The sequence below is a fragment of the Cibotium barometz genome, chromosome 60 (genome assembly GCF_041138505.1).
Source record: "Cibotium barometz isolate CiBa-2024 chromosome 60, ASM4113850v1, whole genome shotgun sequence".
NCBI lineage: Eukaryota > Viridiplantae > Streptophyta > Polypodiopsida > Cyatheales > Cibotiaceae > Cibotium > Cibotium barometz.
Genome location: NC_141105.1, coordinates 4871756 through 4893016, shown reverse-complemented (window position 1 = coordinate 4893016; position 21261 = coordinate 4871756). Strand labels below are relative to the sequence as shown.

The following is a 21261-nucleotide window of genomic DNA, read 5'->3' as shown; positions in this document are numbered from 1 at the left end:
CAGTCTGTCTCCTCCCTCTTTGGGGATCAAGTGGATCAACCCCTCAGCCATGCTGTCCGGCATGACTCCTGACTCCATAATCTCCTGGAATGCCAATCTGAAGCCCCTGTGTAAGAGGCCCCAGTACCTCTGGAAGAAAGCCACCAAAAGACCGTCCTCTCCTGGGCATTTGCCCCGAGGTAATGCCTGAAGAGCCTCCTCCAGTTCCGTATCTGAGAAGGGGGAGAGAAGGGAGTGCTGTAAATGGGCCGGCACAACCGGTCTCGTGAAGCTCCAGACTGCCTCCCGAGCCTCTCTCACCCTGTCATCTGCTGGCTCAGCAGAGAGAAGGTCCCTGTAAAAATCTGTGGCTATAGCCCGAACCCTGGGGGGATCCACCACAACCTGGCCATCAGCCTGCCGGAGACGCCTGAGACCCTCTCGTCTGAAGCGAGGCCCTGTCGCCTCAAAGAAATCTCGAGTAACTCTGTCTCCAGCCTGTGTCCAAAAGGAAGCCCGAGCATGGAATCGGAACTCCACCCTCCTCTCCTCGATGGATCTGATCTCCGTGCGAGCTGACTCCATCTGCTCTGAGATCCAAGGGCTCGTAGGATCCCTCTCCTGGAGTCTCTGGAGGGACGCTAGACTCCTCCGTAGGCTCCTCTCCTGCTCTCTGAAAGCCTCCAGCCGGTCCAAGGCAGCCTGTCTGAGCATCTGGCTGATCTCCTGCAAGCCACTGGCAAGATCGCTGGCTGCCGATCCTCTCCTGAACTGCAGCTCCTGCCAGACCTGCTCAACTCTGATCGCAATCTCGGGCTCCTCTATGAGACAATCTGGAATCCGGACGCTCTGGCCCTGCTCTCCTCTCGTGGGGTCCTCGATCTGGAGAAGCACTGGATAGTGGTCTGAAAACGAGGAGCCTGCAAGTATGCCCACTGTGCCACCTCTATCACAGGCCCACTCATCAATGTAAAACCTGTCGATGCGGGATAGGTTAACTCCTGTGGCCCGTCTATCCGAGCGCGAGAAAGATAGACTCCCCTGCAACCTGCCAAACTCCGGGAGAGTCCACGGATCCTGGCCTCTCACCTGAAGCACTAGTTCCTCCCAGGCAGCGAGCTCCGGCCCATGAATGGTCTCCTGGCTGCCCCCCATCCTGTCCTCTGCATCCTCCAGCATGTTGCAATCCCCTCCGAGGCACCAGTGGTCTGCCAAGGGGAGGGACTGCCTAATGGTGCTCCAGAACTCGGCTCTCCCGGTCGCCCCATTAGGGGCGTAGAAGTTGAGGAAGCCAATGCGGTCTTCCCCAACCCGAAGGATGATCCACTGCGCACGACCCTGGACCAGAATGCCAGAGTCCACAACCTCGGATAGAAGCTGCTCGCTGACTGAGATGCATACTCCACCCTGGTTCCCCTGGGAGCCATATGCCGGTGACCAAAAAATGTGACTCGTGCCTGGCAAGATCTTCCCGCAGGTGCGGGTACGCCCGGCAGAAAGGTGGTGCTCCTGGATGAAAAGGATATCTATGGGTCCTCCAACGAGAGCCCTCTGGATCTCCTGGCGAAGTCTGCCCCGGCCAATGTAGCAGCGATGTCCACCGAGACCCTGGATGTTCCATGAGAGGATCCTCATGGATGAGCTATGGCAAGTGAAGCAGCCTCCACTGGCTCACCCCTCTCAGCCGGCCCGGATGATCTGCCCTACACTCTGTGAGTCTTGGGCGCCGGCTTGGAGGGAGAATAATCACTGTCTGTCCGGGTGCGGAGTCTCTCCAAAAAGAGGGTGACCTGTCTCTGTGTCCAGCCCCACTCCGCCTTCGCCCTGTCCAGGGCATAGGCGTGAGACCAATCCTCTGCATATATGTATCTAAAGGTAGGCTGCACCCTCGGGGCGGCATGGAGGAGAATCAGAAGCACCGCCTCAACTGAGGTGTGGACCGGATCCGCCCACCAGTCTCCTATACCAAACAAGCTCATGCGGGCTGAGTGTAATCGGGTCTGCAATAGGTCCGTGAGCCCCAAGTCACTGAAGTGGTGAGAAAACTCCAGTATCTGATCACGCAAAACTTCCTCTACAGAGTTGCAATCCCATGCTGTGTCTGGGGCAACACTGAGAGGAAAGGAGAAAGCCACCATGCTGCTCACCACAGAGGGAGAACGAGAGGGATGGCACACCACGCAAACTCGCAAGGGCGCGACCAGTGTCTCGAACGGGCCAGCGTCCAGCTGGAGGCACCTGAAAAAACCGTAATCCACTGGTAGCCCCATCACTCGCGGGGGCCCCCCAGGGGAGGCTGGAGAGAACTCTGTGTGGCGGGCGAGGCGAGGATCGCCATCTCCACCGGCCCGGAGTGGCGGTGGAACAGCCGCTGGACTGAGCTCTGGCCTACCCAGCTGCGCTGGCCCGGGGCAGTGGGTGGTCTGGCGAAGTATCCTGGAGAGGCCGAGGGAGGGATGGGGGCTCGTGGCGAGGAGGGGGGAGAGCGAGGAGAGGATGGAGAGGCATCTGCCAGAGGATAGGTGTCAGGGGGGGCCGCCGGGGGAGGCGGGAGGGGGGGGGCTGGGGGGGGAGAAGGGAGGGTGGAAGGAGTGCTCTCCGGGTGAGGGGAAGGGGAGCCGGGGGTCTAGGAGTGCGGCCCAGGATCCTCAGGAATCTGCTCCAAGGAGGGGGGGGGCCCCCCGCGGGGGGAGGCGGGAGCGGGGTCTCCACGTGGGAGGCTCCACCAGCGGCCTCAACGGGCACTGAGTCTGAATCCTCGTCCATCGGGGTGGGACCTGCTGGCCGCCTATCCCTGACAGGAGCATAAGTGCGGATAGGTGCCTGTACGCCAGTCGGAGTCGCCTGTCCGCCAGCCTGTGTTGCCTGCTGGCGTCTGCGACGACGGTCCCTGCGGGCCGGGCGTTTCCGCCGGCGAACCTCCTGCCATCCGCCAGCCTCCTGGGACTGCGCGGCATCCTCCGCCGGGGCCTGCTCGTCAGATGATGGCGCCTGCTGTGACGAGCCAGGGATGTCCGGTCTCTGAAGTGGATGGCCACCCCTCGGGTCTCCTGCAGGGGGTCCGGAGGCGGCATAACGTGAAGGATGAGCCCCCTTGCGGGGACAGGCGCGTGCGAGATGGCCCATCTCCCGACATATGTAACACTGGCCGGGGAGGCCCGAATACTCCACGCGCTGTATCATATGTCCTCCAGAAAGACAAGGGAGAAGGATCGTCTTCGGGAGGGACTCCGGTGACGAAACCACAACCCGAATGGCCGGGAGTCCTGCTGCCCGAGCAATCACTGAAGCCGCTGTCTGAGGCGTCTCCACCACCTGCCCGAACGCCTTGCCAATGGATGACAAGAGGGGCAAGTACTCCCTACGGAGTCCAGGAAAACAGATAGTGACGGGGAAACCTGTCGCGCCTGCTAGCGGGTCAGAAGCGGGGTCGAAACCATGAGTCCATCGCGCCAGGAACGCCCGGGAAGAGCGGAGGGCAATGGGGCTCCGAGCCAGCACCATCTGAGCTGCCTGTGGGGACTCGAAATCCACCTGATAGTAGCCACGTCCCAAAAAATCCACGCTGACGATCTTGGCGGGCACGCCAACAAGGCTGCCTTGCAGAAGGTCGCGAAGCTCTCTCCGCATCGGACGGCTACCCACTATCTTGCAGACCAAGGAGGAGGCCTCAAGAGCGGAAACTGTGGAAACAAACAACTGAAGATCTTCAGCTGTGAACTCCAGACGGAGACCGGAATCGGCAGGGTTAGTCGGAGCGGCTTCCATGGAGTCCTCCAGAGGGAAAAAGCCAGAAACCGGGGTCACCAACGGGAGGGACACAGCCCTGCGAGGAAAAAAAGAGAAGCGGAGGGCTACAGGATAGCGGGGGCGGGGCGGGGCGGGGGGGGGGGGGGGGGGGGAGCTGAGGCGGGGAGGAGTTAGCGGTGGGCGGAGGGGCGGGACGGAAGGGAGGAGAGAGAAGGCGGAGGGGGGAGAGGTGGCGGGGGAGAGAAGAGAGAGGGAGGCGAAGGTGGTTAGAGAGGCGGAGGAAAAAGGATGGGGGAGGGAAGCAAACGGCGGGGGGAGAGGCGGGGAAGGCAGCGAGGAAGGAGGCGAAGGAAGAGGCGGGGGGGGAAGAAAGCGGAGAAGAGGAGGGAGGTGGGGGAGTGAAGGCGGGGGGGTACGCGAGGCAGAAGGCGGTGGAGAGAAGGCGTAAAGGGGCGCGATGAAGAAGGCGGGGGAGAGGGCGGAGGAGACAGCGCAGGACTGGCGGGGGGGAGAGTGAGGCGCGATGGCTAGAAGCAGCGGGGGGGGGAGGGGCGGAGCTCGCAGGCGAGTCAAATCGATTGTCGCTAGAAATGATTTTTTCTTTGACGTGTGTTTGTTGTAATTTATGTTAAGTGGTGTAAAGTCAAGAAGCCTAGATTATTGATGGGTGTTGCAGGTTCACCAAGGCACTCTGCAAAGACATCTAGAGAGAAGTCTGTCGAGCCTGTTGTGCCTACTGGACCAAGCACACCATCCATGGATGCAGCTACAATCTCAAGTACAGGTAACCAGTTGTATGTTCAGTTAGCCTGATGGTTATTGAATATGATGCTTGTTCAGCTTCATTTTAACAACAGTCATCTGGAAAGGCCATGCTGATCAATAGCCCAGCCAAAAGAAACTTAGTGATGTTCTGCAATTGTCTATAGAGAATCTGGGTCTTTACCGACATCGTGAGTTTTTTTTTGGGGGGTTTGGGGGGGGGGGGTGGGGGGGACAGAGAGATCATCCTCCCATTAAGGAGTGGATGAGATCTTCCCTTTCCATGGCCAGGGGTTATGCTTAAAGCCCTTCTCTCTGTGAAGAACAAGAAATATTTTGTTTTAACTTTTTTAGATTTCTTTATGATCGTTCTTTTGACTTGTTCAGCAGAGAAAGGACCAGGTTGCTGTTGTAATGCGTTCTTGTTTATACAGCTATACCTGAAAAGGAACCAACACAAGAACTTGAGGAGGATCAGGATGATGCCATGCATGTAACACCTCCCATCAAGAGGCGTAAATGGATCTCAAGTGAAATCCTGAAGCTGATTGAGGCCCGAAAGCAGAAAGAGGCAGATATGCGACAAGGACAAGGAAGAAAGGGGCTTTGGAAGGGGGTTTCACAGACTCTAGCTGAAGCAGGTTTTGATCGAAGTCCGGACCAGTGTAAAACGGTTTGGTTTTCATTGGTCAAGAAATATAAGGTACGGGTAAAGCTTCTGCTTTTTCTTGTTTCCTTATGTCTCAATACGCTATGTTTATGGTAGCAGTATATAATTTCGCTATGCAAATGTCAAATACAGGTTTGATACATGGCTAATTACATGTATGTGGGTGAGTGAGGAATGTTTTTTTTTTCGTACTGGTTTCTCAGAAAGGAGTACCTTTTCTTTTCTGCAGAGTGCTTCAGAGGATAGAGAAAATGGTGTGGTTCCCACTGAACCATTTTCCTTTTTTGATGCATTGGATGAAGCATTCGCTGAGATTGAGAAAGTGGAGATGGGACCTCAGTAACATCTGCCTTTGCTGGTTGAAAATGACTGCTATTTGAGGATATTCCATATTCAACATAGGTGAAACCAAGGTACATGTTTTTACCTATGATGCTTTAGAAAGTTTGAGAGTTCAGAAGTCAGTTGTTTTGGGGGTATTTAAAGGTTAAGAGCGATGCCATTGTTTGTACTGTTATCGACTTCCTGTAACTCCTCTTTTCTAGCTGCACTATGTTATATATACATGATCCTAGGACAATCACCTTGAGGGGTAGGGGGCTGCTATCTGAAATCAAGGCATCCACATGACAATGTTCGTACTAGTTAAGGAACTGGATCTGATTGGCATGATGGACTGGTAGAGATCTTTGAATGAAAGGGAAAGCTTGGGTGAAAGAATTGATCAGGGAAGACCTGAAGGTACGAAGAGGGTTGACACTTTAAGGATACGGTGCTTGCAGAACTGCCTGCAGTGGGCAGCGGATAGACCTTTAGAGGTGTTGCAATTAAGTCCCAATTTAATGGCCATACTACATTCTAGCAGGGGCCTTTGAAAACATGGAACAGCCTGAAGGAGAATTAAAGACACCCCCATACAAAAGATACACCACCGATGGAATGTGTTTGCACCAAACACCAAACGAATGGCATGGTGCAAGTTCACATACTTATCTGGACAAGTGCCGTAAAGAAACTTTTCACCTATTTTTGTGCGTTGAAATAATAATTATCTATTTGTAACCAATAAGTACAGCGATGCATGTCTGCCCGCTATACCTCAAAATGAATACTATGCATATTCAAAAGACCAGAAGAGGGCTCTCTTCTAAGCATGCTGCTGTTATGGAAAGCTACATGACTAGAGGGTAAAAAAGGCCTAACCATACGACGCCTCCTTCCCACTACAATGGTGGAGATCCAGAACAAAAATTTATTAAAAAAATGAAAATGATCCTATGTCTGCATGAAATCCCTCAAGCACATATTGCATGCTTGCATGGCTTATTGGTTTGTCTATGTACCATGTACTCGCATGGTACTGTAACTTTTTAAATGTTTTTGTGTTTTCGGGGGGTGGTGGGGGTGTGTGGTTTGTTTGGGTTGCCTATCTTTGGTTCCTAGGTGCAGTATCCTCCTCCTCTGTGCCGCTTCTGTTCTTGTCGTGTTATAAGCATGGTATTTGTGTGAATATATGCCCTTATGTGTGTGTGTGCGCGCGCGCTCGTTTGTGGAGTGCGTGTGTGAGAGCATATCTTGATACAGAGTTCTACACCCACTATTGGGCACTGATGACGTTAGTGGGGATGTCGTAGTATCTAGTCCATACTATGCATAATGGAGTTGATAGTTATGTAGTCTTGTGGGTTGACTACCATGAGTATATAACTTGCACGATCCTAAAAGGTGAATTTGGGAATGTTCTTGGATTCATCTAGGTATATATATATAAGCATGGCATGCAATTATCCACTATTGTATGTCCTCTGCCCATCTCCTGGCACAAAAACACATGCACACACAGGGGCTAGGGATTGTATACATGAAGCAGACCCTTACCTCTACCCAACACCTGCAAAGCTGTTGGAGCTGGCAAGCTTACCACCTAACTATAGGAGTGTCTAGACCGACACCAGGCCATGGTATTCGCCCAAACCCTGTGAACCCATACCACTAGAGCCTAATATCCAAGTGTGTGGCTAGAGCACAACCAAGGACATGGTTGAGTCTCTGTTCCATGGGAATTTTCCAGTAGAGAGTCCTCTTTGTGTGCAAGCAACTGACTTATATAGGCAGTGGATTATAATAAAAGCACACCTACTCTTTTCCCACTAGTCCACACTCACAGCTACCCACAAGGAACATATTACCTTAAACATCCATAATCATGGCCTTCCCTCGGCACGTGTGTAACCTGAATGATAAAGGCAGCTATGACTTTGATGGCCATTTGGTGTTCTCTCCTCTAACCCCCCATCATATAGAGAAGTTACTAGTAAGAACCAAGTACCATCTTCCTCATAATGATCCTGCAAATTAATCAGCATCTCTAGAACATGGCTGCTGCTGAGCGCTGTTTAAAGATAATCTAGAACATGCCCGCTGATTACCGCTCTTCAAAGATAAAACCTAGAACATGTCTGCTGCCTGTTAGGAACCCTCTAACCAAACGAGTTCATCATATGAAACAAGACTATCCTTTAGTCTCATGACAGGAAAGACATGATGATTCTCGCAAATCTAGTTTATAAGCGGCCTCATTTAGCACCTTAATGATTCAGAAGGTGCACTATACCTAGGAAAATCTTTAGGGATTCTAAGATAAACCATTCAAACAACCTTAGATTTCCTAGGTGAATGCGTTTGACTCATTTTTTAAAGGCATGTGAGACTTAGCAAACTGGGAACTTATCCTTTTCCTCTTCCAAGAGATCGTTTTTTGCCCATGCCTGCACGAGATGCCAAGTAGCTTCTGAGACAGTGCAACATTGTATATGGGGGTGTAGAGCTGCTCAGAGGATTTGGGGCTTTATAGCTCAGCTTATGTGCAGATTGAGGAGAGAGACCATTTATGTTACGTGCAGCGTTATTGCTTGGCTCACTTAGTCTGGTCCACAAATATTTTTTGAGGGCAGGGATCTGGACACCACGATAATGCTATGCAGATGTGTGGCCCAACGCTGCATGCTACAAGATATTCCTTGTACACAGTATAGACCACCTTTGCAGAGGATTGATTGCTACTTGGCAGATGTGGAGGGCCAGATGCACAGAGGCTATTGAGGGCACTTGTGTATACGACAATCAGTGCATTTGTACTATATGGAGAGAGATTATTCATACTCTTATGGCCACGTAGGCTCGTATACAAGGACCATCCAGATTTGCGCATTGTTTTCACGAGGGAGTGGGATCAAGGGATTTTTTTTCTCAATGAACCCCACTGGACTCTCTTGGTACCTTTGTGCCCCATATTGGTTGAGATCGCCCTACATTTTGGGATGAGATTTTGTTCTGTTTCAGCTTCCAGCGGTGATTTTGTAAGGTTTATTCATACTTAATAGAGGTCTTCTTTTCGCCAAAAGAAAAAAGTTGTTTGCACCTTGAATTTTTGCAAATTGATTGCCCCTAGGTCTCTAGGTTCAATCCAATAGTAGTGTATAAGCTCACTATTCAAACGATTGACTTTTATGCCTTCCCATGCTCACAAGTGTCCGTAAGTCATTTATAACCTATGCATACCCACACTAAACTTAGTCTCAAATCTACACGCGAACTGTTATGATTTATGGGGCCATAATAGATGGCCATCCCGAGAGGTAGTTGGATGCTTCAGGATATGCTTTTAGCTTGTGTCTCTAGGGGGATTGTCTTCTGTGTGTCAAGTTTGCATATAACAATGAAAGCATGGAGCTACGAAGTTGATTCTTGTAAAAAAACGCAAGGCCAATACAGGTGAGCTGAGGGCTGATCCCTTGGAGGGTGTTCAAGACCCAACCGAGGCCTAGACTTTGGCTCTTTTTTTGGACACCTTGGGTTGTGGTGGTATGTGACGCCGTAGGCTTGGTGTAGAGCATGGTCACAGGTTAAGCCCTTCATGGGTTTAACCTCACGGCTTAAGCCCCTCACATCTTTACACTTCACCACGCTTTAACCTTTCACGGGGTAAGCTTTCACGAACTAACCTTTCACGTGCTAACCCTTCATGGATTAACACCTCACGGATTAACCTTTCATGCACAACTACTTCACGCTTGGCCATTTACGGATTAGGACTAATTTCCGACAAACCCTAATTCACACACATCCCTTCTTGATTCATTGCTCACCACACTAACACTCTTCCCATCATACAGCCATGCATAAAAATCACTAACACACACACAACAAAAAGGAGGACTGCGAGCTCCTACAAGTCACTATGACTGATGTTCTTTTCAAATGTTACAGATGGCCTCCTCCGCTACTTCCGAACAAGAGGTTGAGGGGAACCTAGCCGTAACTTAGGCCAGTACACGGCCTAGCCTCATGACTCAAGTGTGTTTCATGGGAGCTAATGTTGGAAGCTGAGCGACCAATAACCTATCACAAAGCCACTTTGCAAACTTTCTTATAGGATTGGGTTTACGAACGAGGAATTGTAAAGAAAGCTGAGATGTAAGGAAGAAAAAAGGGCGAGGTAACAAGTATGACCTGAACTTCTTCACTGCAAAGACCAAAGACAAACCTCCTTTCTCTATTTCACCATCTCTCTTCACGGTATCAGTGAGTTGTCGACTTGCATAATATACTGGTTTCATGCGTCCTTGATTTCCCTTTTGCAAGTGTATAGCACCCACTGAATGTGATGATACACTTGGATTCACATAAAAGTCATCCCCCCACCTAGGCTGCATAATCGGACCTTGACTCATGTATTTCTTAAGCAAACAAAAGGCTTGATTTTGCTCTAGTCTCCATTGGAAGGAAACATTTTTCTTTGTTAACAAATTTATAGGATACATCTTTGTTAGAACATGAAGTCAAAGTGAGTGTTCTAGTGTGTCTAAAGTGAGTTTTATGTCTAGTCTTTGTGTAAGTGCCATGTGGCATATTGGGATTTATCCCATATACATGTGACACTTAGAGTGTGTGTGCCTATCCTATAAAGGCATTGTACTTTCTAGTCTTAGACAATCAATCAACATCAAGCTCTCTTGGTCTACATGTGAGTACTCTTGGTTATCATTGTTTTGCACTTGTATTGTCATTTCATTTCCATTCCGTTCCGTTTCTGTGCCTTCATGTGGTATCAGAGCCACTGCTCCTTTGCTCCTAGAGATTGAGGAGAGGGAGGCCAAAAAGAGAAGCCATGCCCTCTCTCTCTTTCTCTAAGTGCAAGAGAGTATGCTCTCCTCCATCTTGAAGACCTCTACTACCTGCTGCCCGTCTTCTCCAAGTGGCTGCCCCGATTTCTGCTCCACGTTTGCTCCAATTGCTGCCCACCATCTGCCCCAACGTTGCTACCCTGCAAGCCGCTCCTGTCTCTTCTACAGGCCGCTGCTGCTGTCCACGTTTTGCTCCATCAGGCCGCCTCTATTGCTGCAGATTTGCCCGCCATATTCTGCCCCGATTCCAGGCCGCCACATTCCTGCGCATCTTCTCCAACAGGCCGTTGCTGCTGTCCACGAATTTCTGCAACAAGCCGTTTGTTGCTGCCGCTCCTGTTCAGGCCGCCACACTCTGCTGTCCTGCTGCCGCTCCTGTTCAGGCCGCCACTCTGCCCAGCTGCTGCCCGTAATTTTCTGTTCGAGACAATGCAGGAGCTGCCCCACATTGCTGTCCTGAATTGATGCTGATCTGTTCGTGATGATGGAGCTGCCCACGAATTTATGAAGCCGCTGCCCTGCTTTATCTTCAACAGGCCGCTGCCCTGCTTCATCTACTCCAACTACCCGTGATGCCCTCTTCGTTCATGGATTATCTTGCTCCAATTCGTGCCTGCCCCTGGATCTAGCTCGTGGCTCCCTGCTTCATTTCCTACTCGAGGTATTGACGTTCACAAGGTTCCACCTCTGAATTTGCTACTTGCAAGTTGATTGCCATGGAGTCCTCGAAAACAAGTGCCTTCATTGAAAAGTTCACTGGTAAGAACTTTCCGACATGGCAAACAAAGTTGCGTCTTATCCTTATGAAAGACGGGGTGTGGAATGTTGTTTGTGGCAAGGATAAAAAGCCACAATCGGATGAGAAGAAAATTCTACACTGGGAGAATTTAAACGACAAAGCCCTTTCTCTCATTGGTTTGGGTTTGGGTGATGAAGTTATTCATCATCTTGACTTTGATTCCACTGCTCAAGAATTATGGGAGAAGTTTGAAGGTCTCTTTGGCAATAAGGTAATCAATTCTAAGGTCTTCCTCCGTCAAGAATTCTTCAAACTCCAGATGAAGCATGAGGACTCTCTTCTCGCTCATCTGAATCATATGGAGTCTCTCATCACTTAACTTGCTGCGTTGAAGGCCCCAGTTGGGGATGAAGACCAAGTCGCGGTGCTCCTCACGAGCATTGAAGAAATTCCTAAGTATCGGGAGATTATACCAGCATTAAGAGTGGCAAGCATGAGCTACCATGACATGGTTGCTATGCTTCTTGATCATGAAAGAAGGCATATTGATACTCCTGACGCCAATGCACTATTTTCTAAAGGGAGGTTTCCTAAAGGGAAAGGTAACTTCAAACCTTTCAAGTGCACTTACTGTGGAAAGCTTGGTCACACCGAAGATCGTTGCTTCCAGAAGCTGGCCAAACAACAATCTAAAGACCATGCCAACTTGGTTGGGACTATATCCAACGAAGACGAAGACGATGCAGACACCTCTACTCCAAATCATGCTCTCACTGCTCACATCCAAGATCTCTCTCTTGATGAAGAGGTCTATGCACCGGATGATCTTGACTTTGTTTTTTGAGTGTGTTGAAGGTACTCTGCCTTGGGAGTCCCCCTAAAATGAATGCAAATAAATCATGTGTGTTGAGTCAATAAAGGTTCACAGCCTTGGATTGTCCTCCTAAAATGTTGTAATCTTTCCTGTTTTTTCGTGTCTGACTCCCCACCATTCTGTTATGGAGTCAGGAGGGGGATGTATTGTGGAGTCATGTATTGGCTTTGATAGGATCTCAGGTTGCTCCAGTTGTCTAGACCTCTGAGTTGTTCATGCATCCATGCATGATGAGCCTCTGAGCCATGCTTGATGAGCCTCTGAGTCATTTGTACCATGCTCACTAGCCTCTGAGCCATGCTCACTTGCCTCTGAGATTGTGTGGGAACTATGTCTAGTTCTAACTTGGAGGTTGGTAGTCCGTCATTGCCATGTTCTGTTCTTGGCTCATTCCAGTAGTCTCTCACCTTGCCTTCATCGGGGGGTGTTAGAACATGAAGTCAAAGTGAGTGTTCTAGTGTGTCTAAAGTGAGTTTTATGTCTAGTCTTTGTGTAAGTGCCATGTGGCATATTGGGATTTATCCCATATACATGTGACACTTAGAGTGTGTGTGCCTATCCTATAAAGGCATTGTACTTTCTAGTCTTAGACAATCAATCAACATCAAGCTCTCTTGGTCTACATGTGAGTACTCTTGGTTATCATTGTTTTGCACTTGTATTGTCATTTCATTTCCATTCCGTTCCGTTTCTGTGCCTTCAATCTTCTCAGAAAACATGTCAACAAAGCGTTGATAATACTCTGTTTTAGAAAATGTTCGCGAGATCAAGGGGTTGTTTCACCATCCAATTCAAAACGATCTATTTAACTCATATTGAGATGCATACTCAATTTCTTGAATACCTCGTGTGAGAAGTGGCTTGCAAACTACATGTTATGATCGCTAAATTCTCTGGCAGACAACACATTATAACTTTTCTACAAGCATCAAGGCTAGTTGTCGAGTCGTTATAGTGCTTTTGGTTGGACTATACTGTGCTAGTTTAATTAGGTATTGATCTATCATCCAAATGGATCGCTTACGTGATCATAGGTATTAGAGTTGCTTTTCACCTTAGCAAGGTCTGACGGAGCAACAAAACTTTTGCAGATTGTATAATTTTTTATGCCACCTAAGGCTTCCGTATCTTTATTGAGTGCAAAAATTTTACAAATATCCAAAGAAGCCAATATATATTCATAGGTGTCACTTGTAAAATCTTTGTAGCAGATTTTTCCGAGCGCTTGAGTTTTTGGTTTACAACATTGTCCATGAGCTACCTACTTAGATAGGCTGATACTCCAATTAAGGTACATTGGATCTTGAAGGATAATATTTGTAATTCCTTTCACAGTGTAGATTGTTATGGCCCCAAAGGTCTTATCGTGGATGGCACATTTTTTGAAGCTAGGCTTATACCTAGGGCAGCGTAGAATGGGACGGATAGGGAAATATAGGTGCGTATTGAGAAGGGTTAATGTAGAAAGTGATAATTAGTTAGTCCATGATTAGCCCAAGCTTGTTTAAGTGGTTTATTGGTTCATAAGTGCACATCCCAATTAGGGAGGACTCCCTAGGGATCAAGACCCACATGAGGCCTTAACCATGGCTCTAGCCACACACTTGGAGGAGTTGGCCCCGGTTGTATGGGACTCCAAGGTTCGAGTGTGAAGCATGGTCGTGGTGTTGTTCTAGCCTCTATCTTGAAGGTTCTTGAATGAAGCTAATGAAATATTAAGCATCATTTCATCATAGAGATGCATCCAATTAAACCCAAATCAGCTTTTCACAACCTTATTAGTAGATAAGACACCCTAATCATAGTTGCCACACGTTTTTTGAAACGCGTTTTTGAAACGTGTTTGAAACGTTTCAAAAACGTTTCAAACAAATTTCCAAAAGTTTTTTAAAAGTTTTTTTCAAATTTTTTTTCAGGTGTTTTTTCCAGGTTTTTTTTAGGGGGGTGTCCATAAATTTATGTTTGGTACAGTTTAATGCTAAAATCTACATTCAACTTTCATATACATGAATCATGATACATCATGAATGATGAATCCATGATTCAAATTTCATACTGAATCCTGATTCTTAATACATCATACATGATTACAATTTACATCATACAATGATCATACATGTAACATGAATCATGATACATCATACATGATACATGGCAGTCTTCAGGAATCAGGAATTAGATCATAGATGGCAAAAACCCATATAATTATTAATAGCATAACCAGTTTGAAGTTACAAGTTACAACTTACAACATACTAAGCAACATACTAAGCACTAGTGAATAGTGTCAAATGATAAATCTGAAATCTGAAATACAGATGTCTGTACCGAAAGACCAAATACAAAAACTCTGAAAAAACAAATGGTCTCCAATGTCTGGAGTCTGGACTCTCAACTCTAGACTCAAGTGTCAAGAGTCAAGAGTCACTAGTAGTAACTAGTAACTACTCAGCATCATCCTCCTCTGAGGAATGTGAGTCTGTGTCGTAAGAAGATGAAGCCTCAGCCTCAGCCTCAGCACTCGTAGATGCATGATCTGCTGATGTCGGTGCCCGTGATCGTGTCATAGTAGCTGGTGCCATCATCTCCTCGTATAGCATGGCATAGATGTCGCGCTCCTCAGCAGGGATCTCTGGTACGTCCTTCACTTTCTCTATGTCGATCTTGTCGACATTCACTTGGCGCGGCTCAATGGGATTGCCTTGCTGCTCAATTAAACGGAGGTTGCAATGACAATACACCAACCGTTCTAATTGAGCAGTGGACAATTTGTTCCTCTTCTTTGTATGGAAGAGGGCCCATGTGCTCCAGTTTCTCTCACATGGACCAGAGCTGCAATCCTGTGAGAGGACTCGTAATGCAAGGCGTTTCTGTCAAAAGATAACAGAAAACTTTATAAATAATAAGAAGAAACAACTTATATAAGTTGTAAGTACTAAGTTGTTACTTCAAAGTGCAAACTTATTACATGTAAGTTGTAACTTGTCAGTGGGCACTTACCAGAACTGGAGTACCGATGCCATATTTCTCCCACCAAGAGACTGGCTGAAGCTGAGTCTCTCTCAAAACTGCAGTGGCTCTCCCAAAGGCATGACTCCCATTCCGAAATACCAGTGGGCTACAGGAATGGAGCTAGACCCACCTGCTTGACTCTGCAAATCATCCTCTGTCCTAGCTCTTTTGGACACATCACCTACAGAATCTGTATCCTGTACATCATCATCAATAGGCTGAATTCCCTTTGCTGCTTCATGTTCTCTCTTCCATTGCTGAAGAGACGCTACAACCTCTCTTGGTACTTGACTGCAAGGGCCAATGCCTTCCCCTCTTACTCCTGTAAAATGGGCCTTTACCCTAATAATAGACCCACCTGACACTTTGGCACAAAAATTGCATTTCCACCTTTCTGTGCCTGAACCCCCATATCTGCTCACAGGAGTTACGTGGTTCCACATGGCATCCTTAGCCCGAGGCATGATGAATGAATGAAGAAATTTGGGCAACCTGGCAAGAAATGCCCAAATTTCAAATCTGAAATTTGGTCCAAAATCAGAAAAAATCAGCATTTAGGGTTATTAAAAACCTGAGAAGCAGGGTGCGTAGGGGCCGGAGGAGTAGGCTTGGTGCGTAGGCAAGGTGTGCATGCACCAATGTAGGCAACCTGGCAAAAAATGCCCAAATTTCAAATCTGAAATTTGGTCCAAAATCAGAAAAAATCAGGATTTAGGGTTAGTACAAACCTGTTACCTACGGTGCGTAGGGGCCGGGGGAGAAGGACTGGTGCGTAGGTAGGGGTGCAAGCAAACCTGGAAGACTTCAAAGGCTGGAAACGTCTCTTTCAAGCGTCACTTTCAAAACTGAAATGCCAGGAGATACTGCATCGTACGTTTTCTATCATAAAAAAAAACTGGCCCAGCAAAAAAACGCGTTTCAAACGTTTGAAACGTTTGCACGTTTCAAACGAGTAGCCTAAAGTTTGAAACGCGTTTTTTTGCAACTATGACCCTAATATAGAAGAGGGCTGCTTCTTTCAGTTAGCCACACAAGCATGAAATAATCTCGTCCGCAGGACTCTTCCTCAAAACCCCCAATTCTGTATTTCCATATAATTCGTGGCTTCTACACGTGCTAGACCATTCTTTCCCTTGCCCATCATCACTTACCTTGTGGGTGATAAATCCTCTAAGGCTTACCTCTTTTGTGCTTTCCAGCATATACTACCTAGGAGATACCTTAGGGCACTTGCCCATCGTTAGGGTTTATCATGGACCTTTGAAAAAGACTTTATCATCTTTAGTAAACTCTACCCATCCTCGCGGTCCAAACATTAAGCCACTCATTTCTGGGCAAAACTTCTTTGTACATAAAGCATGCATGAACTACTCTTAGGTAACTGGCTTATGATTTGATTCCTCTAAGCTCAACCACAACTTCTATGCATTAGGACCTAGCAAGAGCCTCGCTTGCACCACCTACTCACGAGAGAGGGTATCTTTTTGAGGGTATTTGAAACCTTAATTTCTGGAGAAAGGTATGGATATAATCTTTATTATTTGTTTCTTTTTTTAAAAAAAATCCTTTAAATAGGATGTTCAAAAGAATAGGAACACTTGATGATGATTGGCACTTGCGCAAAGGCTCTAGGCTTGGAAGCAAAGTCACCAGGGAACGTCGTTTCCTTACCCAAATGGGGAAACTCTGTTTGCCATAGCCATCATAGCCTTGCCGTTTCCGTGTGTAAAATATGTCATATATGATTTCAATGCATGTCATACATAAGGCCTTTATCTGTTACATGAACTCTTTTAATGTTTACTATTTTCTTAGGTATGTCTTTTGTTTGCTATGAATTTTTAGATAAAAAGCATGGTTTGTGTATCAAAACATGTATTCCATAATGGACATGCAGTTTCCCCTGTTCCCATTTCCCCATTTTAGTTGCTTTCAAGAAGGCTGTAGGTGTAGGAAAGTCCTTCATTTACGATTCCCTTAATTTATTGATAAAATCAGTCAAATTCTTCAGAGAGGTTGCAATTATCCTGTATTGTACTTCCAAAAGTGCTGAATGTGATTGTAGTTCTTTATGGTCAGCCATGGATGGATATCTACTAGTGCATATTCATGTTTTCCTCCTCTTGATCACGGAGGTGTGCTGCAGATTCTTCAATTGCTTCTCGTGCTTCCCAACGACCTCTTTCCCCAATTCCCCTTCGCCAGCCTTTATTGGGACTTTATCTCTTTATACGTTGAAGATTTCATTGCCTCCATGGGGACGGGTTTGGCCACTCACATGGATGATACACTACGAGGACCAGATCACAAAGTATGTGTAAAGCAACAAGTTTCAAGGCTTGTCAAGTTCTCGTTCCAATGGGAATGGAAGATGACATTGCCACTCAGGTTCTTACATCATCTTTAAATGACCCCATTCTTTGATGAAACCTCATGAGATAGTTCAAGAAGCACGGCTAAGACGAAGCAAACTCATGAATCCCAGACAATGCGAGAAAATCCCAAATGCCATTTACAATGTTTTTTATAACTAAAATATGTCATAGTTGCATAGAATCACGTTTCTTACCTCATGAAAGGGTAGGAGACATGTACGAAACGTTCATAGTACGCAACGTTGTTTGTGATCCTTTTTTTTTTTTGGAGGGAGGGAAGGGGGGAAGGGTTTAGAGCTGTTTGATCTTTCACATTCAGAGACTAGATTCTAGAGTTGAAAGTCTCAAACATTATTACATTTGTGATACTTTATTCTTTATTATGCAGTATGCAGCATGGCTTGGCATTCGCAATAGATCCTGATGAATGATGGACCACATTTCATGTTTCATGCAGTCTTATGGTGTTTTACGTGAATTTCAATGTTTTTGCAACACTTTTAAGCCTTTTTATATGTTTGTATACACAAAAATTATAATTGTTTGTAAGTCCTATGCTAAAATCAGCTTGATCCCTTTATCTTATGAAACGTTTTAGAAATGTTCTTGAAAAATAAAAAATGTATGAAACGTTTCTGAAATGCATTTCGTATGGCGCAAATTTGAAATCCCTAGCAACTATACTTCTCACAAGCTTTATTTAAAACCTTTAAAAAGTATTTTTTTAAAGAGACTAGCCATTTCTTTCGCTGAGAGAAAATGTTTCAAAATGAATCATCAAAAAACTTTTTTTTTAAATCTTGTTTTTTTTATTTTTTTATTTTTTGTGACTACACCCAGCAATGTATACATAGGATGGTGGCCTATTAAGGCCAATAATAGTCCAAACGGTTTGTAGATGACTTAGAAAGATTTAGTACAGTGCTAGATAGGCTTATGGACTAATATGTCCATATGAGGCCATTCATAGGGTAGGTGGAGTTACCCCCAAAAAAACTTATCTTTAGGTTGTGGGGCCCAAACAGGCACCCAAAGGGACCTGGAAATTGCACTTAGACTGAAGGTTTCATATGACGTTTATATATGTTCTATTACATCCCAATAGGCCTAGGGTTAGGGCTTATGATGTGGTCTAATCCATGTCAGGGTTAGGGCTTAGTTGGAACGTGGGGATTTGGAGGCTTCACACTTGGGCGAAGGGCGCTAGTAGGATGAGTTATAGATTAGTTAAGAGCTTATAATTAATGTTCTAGGGCTAACAATTATTAAAAGCTTATAAATAAAGGAAGGGCCAATAGTAGCTAGGTTATTGCTATATGAGTGACCTTGGGGACCATAGTAGTTAGGGGGGTTGTTTCAAACGGGTTTCCTAAAATCAGCCCAAAGTTTCAAACGGGTTTTGTAAAATCAGCCCAAAGTTTCCTATAGGTTTCCTACCTACAGTTTTTTGCATGTACAAAATTTCAAATATATACTGTATAAAATATGTAAAAATAACAATGAATGCATAGAATACATGGAAACATCAATTTTCAGCATCTCCATCTCGCCCCAAATTGGCCCAAATCTTCAAGTCTCAGGTAGTGAGCAAATTTGATTAAAACACACACTTGGCTGTAGGCATGTGACCCGAGGGAGGAGTGGGGGATTCGTGAAGAAATGTGCAAGTCAGGGATGGCACAGAGCTTGATGTTGTCGTTGAGGAAGAGTGGCGTACGAAAACACAGAATCGTCTTTACAAAATAGTAGCAATTTTCAGATATTGGATTTGGGGCCGAAAAAAACAAGTCAAAAAAATGCAATAAAAGAAATGTGTTTCCTACAAGGAAACGTTTCAAAAACAATTCCACGTTTCCTACCTTGAAGGAATCACGTTTCCTGGCAACTATGTTGGGGACACTTATGAGTTATTGGGGTATCCAAACAATAGACATGAGGGCTACTAGAGGCGTGCATGGCCTCATGGCCATGTAGCTGTAAGGTGGGCTAGTGATATGGAACACTAATAGTGGCTAATAGCTTATAAGTAAAATGGAAAAGCTTATAAATAAAGCAAGGGCCAATAATAGCTGGGTTATTGCTATATGGGTGACCTTGGGGGCACTTATGAGTTATTGGGGTTTCCATGTGGTAGACACGAGGGCTACTAGGGACATGCATGGCCTCATGGCCATGTAGCTGCAAGGTTGGTGGTTTGGCCTAGTGGTATGGGACACGCTAGGTTAGGGCCATCAATACCAAGTAGGCTCGCAACAATTATATCTCCGGCTCAGGGGTGAGTCAGGAGGACTCTACCATTGGGTAGTGAGTTGTAAGCCCAACGAGGCGTGCTGTGACAGACTCAAGCACGTATCCAAATATATAGAAAGTGGGGGAGAGAGAGAGAAGGGAATAGGGATCTTGCACAGAACACCACACTGAGCGGGCAATATGGCCAGCCCTCTTTCAGGATTGTATTCAGGAACAATCCATGGGCACATTGGCAAGGATCAATACAACAATGAATACAAAAGCAAACAAATATACCGATCTAGAAACCCAAGTTGATGTCGATGTTAAGGCATGAAATCTCTGATGCCGAGCACACCACGGGGATGACCCAGAAGATTCTCTCACCGGCCTAGTACAATATCCAATATCCAAATCCAGTTCCAAGTCCAGGTTCAAATCCAAGTAAACTTGATACACAAGCGGCCAGAAAATATGATGGAGCTCAAAATGGTCAAGGTGCTCAATCTGGCAGAAGGACAAACCCAAATAGGCTGTGTAACTGAGTATATACTGGACTAAAATAGCAACATGATGGGCAACTGTATGACAGCAGATGGTACAACTCCTGTTGGCGTTGATGTTTGTCAAAATCCCTGATGATGGAGGCTGCAAGCGGCAATAGCAGTTCTGGTGCTGGTGGCTCAGAGGTTGAAGGCGAATTTGGAGGCCACTGCCTAGCTAGCTGGTGGCGTTGAGCGTTGGTAAGGCTGAGCACTGTCGGCTGGCTGCTGGCTGCTGGTGGCAGCCGGCAGTAATGCACGGGAGAAAGGCGGTGCAGGCAGCAGGAGTTTGGACATGCGGCACTGCACTGGCTGTGACTGGATGCTGGCAGTGCTGTTGAAGCTGAGTGCTGGCACTTGGTCGTTGCAGCTCTGGAGGCAGCACACAGCAAAAGGTACGACGATGGCGCTGAACAGCGGGTAGTGACTTTGGCACAGATGGCGGTTCCATACAGTGGTGCAGGCAACAGTTCCAACCGGCAGTGGAGAGAGAGAGAGAGAGAGTGGCGTCAATGATGATAGTCCTCTTCCACTAGATGATAATGTTGATGAAGGTGAGGATAATCTCCAACGTTCAATGAATATGAGGAGAAGGGAGAAGTTCAAGCCTTTTTAAACATTGGGGAATCCTTGCTTTTTGCCAAAAAGCTTGTCTATGCTTTCGCTTTGCCTTTTTGCCTTTGCTTTTCCCTGTTGCTTTTAAAAATATATATATATAAAATATTACTGAACTTTTGTCATAGTTCTTTAGCTTTACTTTTCTAACTTCAGGGCCTTGCTTTTTGGCCATGGAGTTGCTTTTTGGCCATGGAGTAGGGAGGGCCAAATAGTTACATGAGTCACTAGCCACAAACAATTCTGGTCATGCGATGTGCATGATGTCGGGTCTGTGAAACCTTGTTAGGGTCGCGGTTGTAGATTGGATAAATGGGTGTGGTCTATGAAGACCTTACGTTGGTATCAAAGCCTAATCTGACAAGATTGAAGTGGAGGCATGGAAATCATACCTGAGAGTACCCTCATGCGGGCTGGTTTCCCCACATTGATGTGTGTGAGAGACAAGGAACAGCAACAGCCTTAAGCATGGATGTGCATAGGGCAGGATAGCAGGTAAAAAAGTACCGTCATGTAGGTTGGATTTTG

At 46.4% G+C, this 21261-nt stretch overlaps 2 protein-coding genes across 14 annotated transcripts in view; one reads left to right on the top strand and one right to left on the bottom strand.

The window, feature by feature from the left end:
• The window catches only part of EMB2746 (RNA-metabolising metallo-beta-lactamase family protein), a 175332-nt gene that overhangs the window by 147978 nt on the left and 6093 nt on the right, over positions 1-21261 (top strand). For 12 of the 13 annotated variants that reach the window (XM_086794020.1, XM_086794018.1, XM_086794021.1 and 9 more), the window contains exons 20-22: positions 4406-4513; positions 4926-5194; positions 5391-5574. In XM_086794020.1, the coding sequence (XP_086650146.1) occupies positions 4406-4513; positions 4926-5194; positions 5391-5504 (491 nt within the window). In that variant the 3' untranslated portion in view covers positions 5505-5574. Of the gene's footprint in view, positions 1-4405; positions 4514-4925; positions 5195-5390; positions 5575-17118; positions 17230-21261 lie in introns of those variants that run through there. The other variant, XM_086794029.1, reaches the window with a different exon arrangement.
• LOC147604902 (uncharacterized) overlaps positions 13767-21261 on the bottom strand; it is a 102814-nt gene continuing 95319 nt past the window's right edge. Inside the window, exons 2-5 of the mRNA XM_086793906.1 lie at positions 15544-15621; positions 15331-15386; positions 14961-15078; positions 13767-14830 (exon numbers count right to left, since the gene is read on the bottom strand). Coding sequence (XP_086650032.1) covers positions 14405-14830; positions 14961-15078; positions 15331-15386; positions 15544-15621 — 678 coding nt within the window. The 3' untranslated portion in view covers positions 13767-14404. The remainder of the gene's footprint in view (positions 14831-14960; positions 15079-15330; positions 15387-15543; positions 15622-21261) is intronic.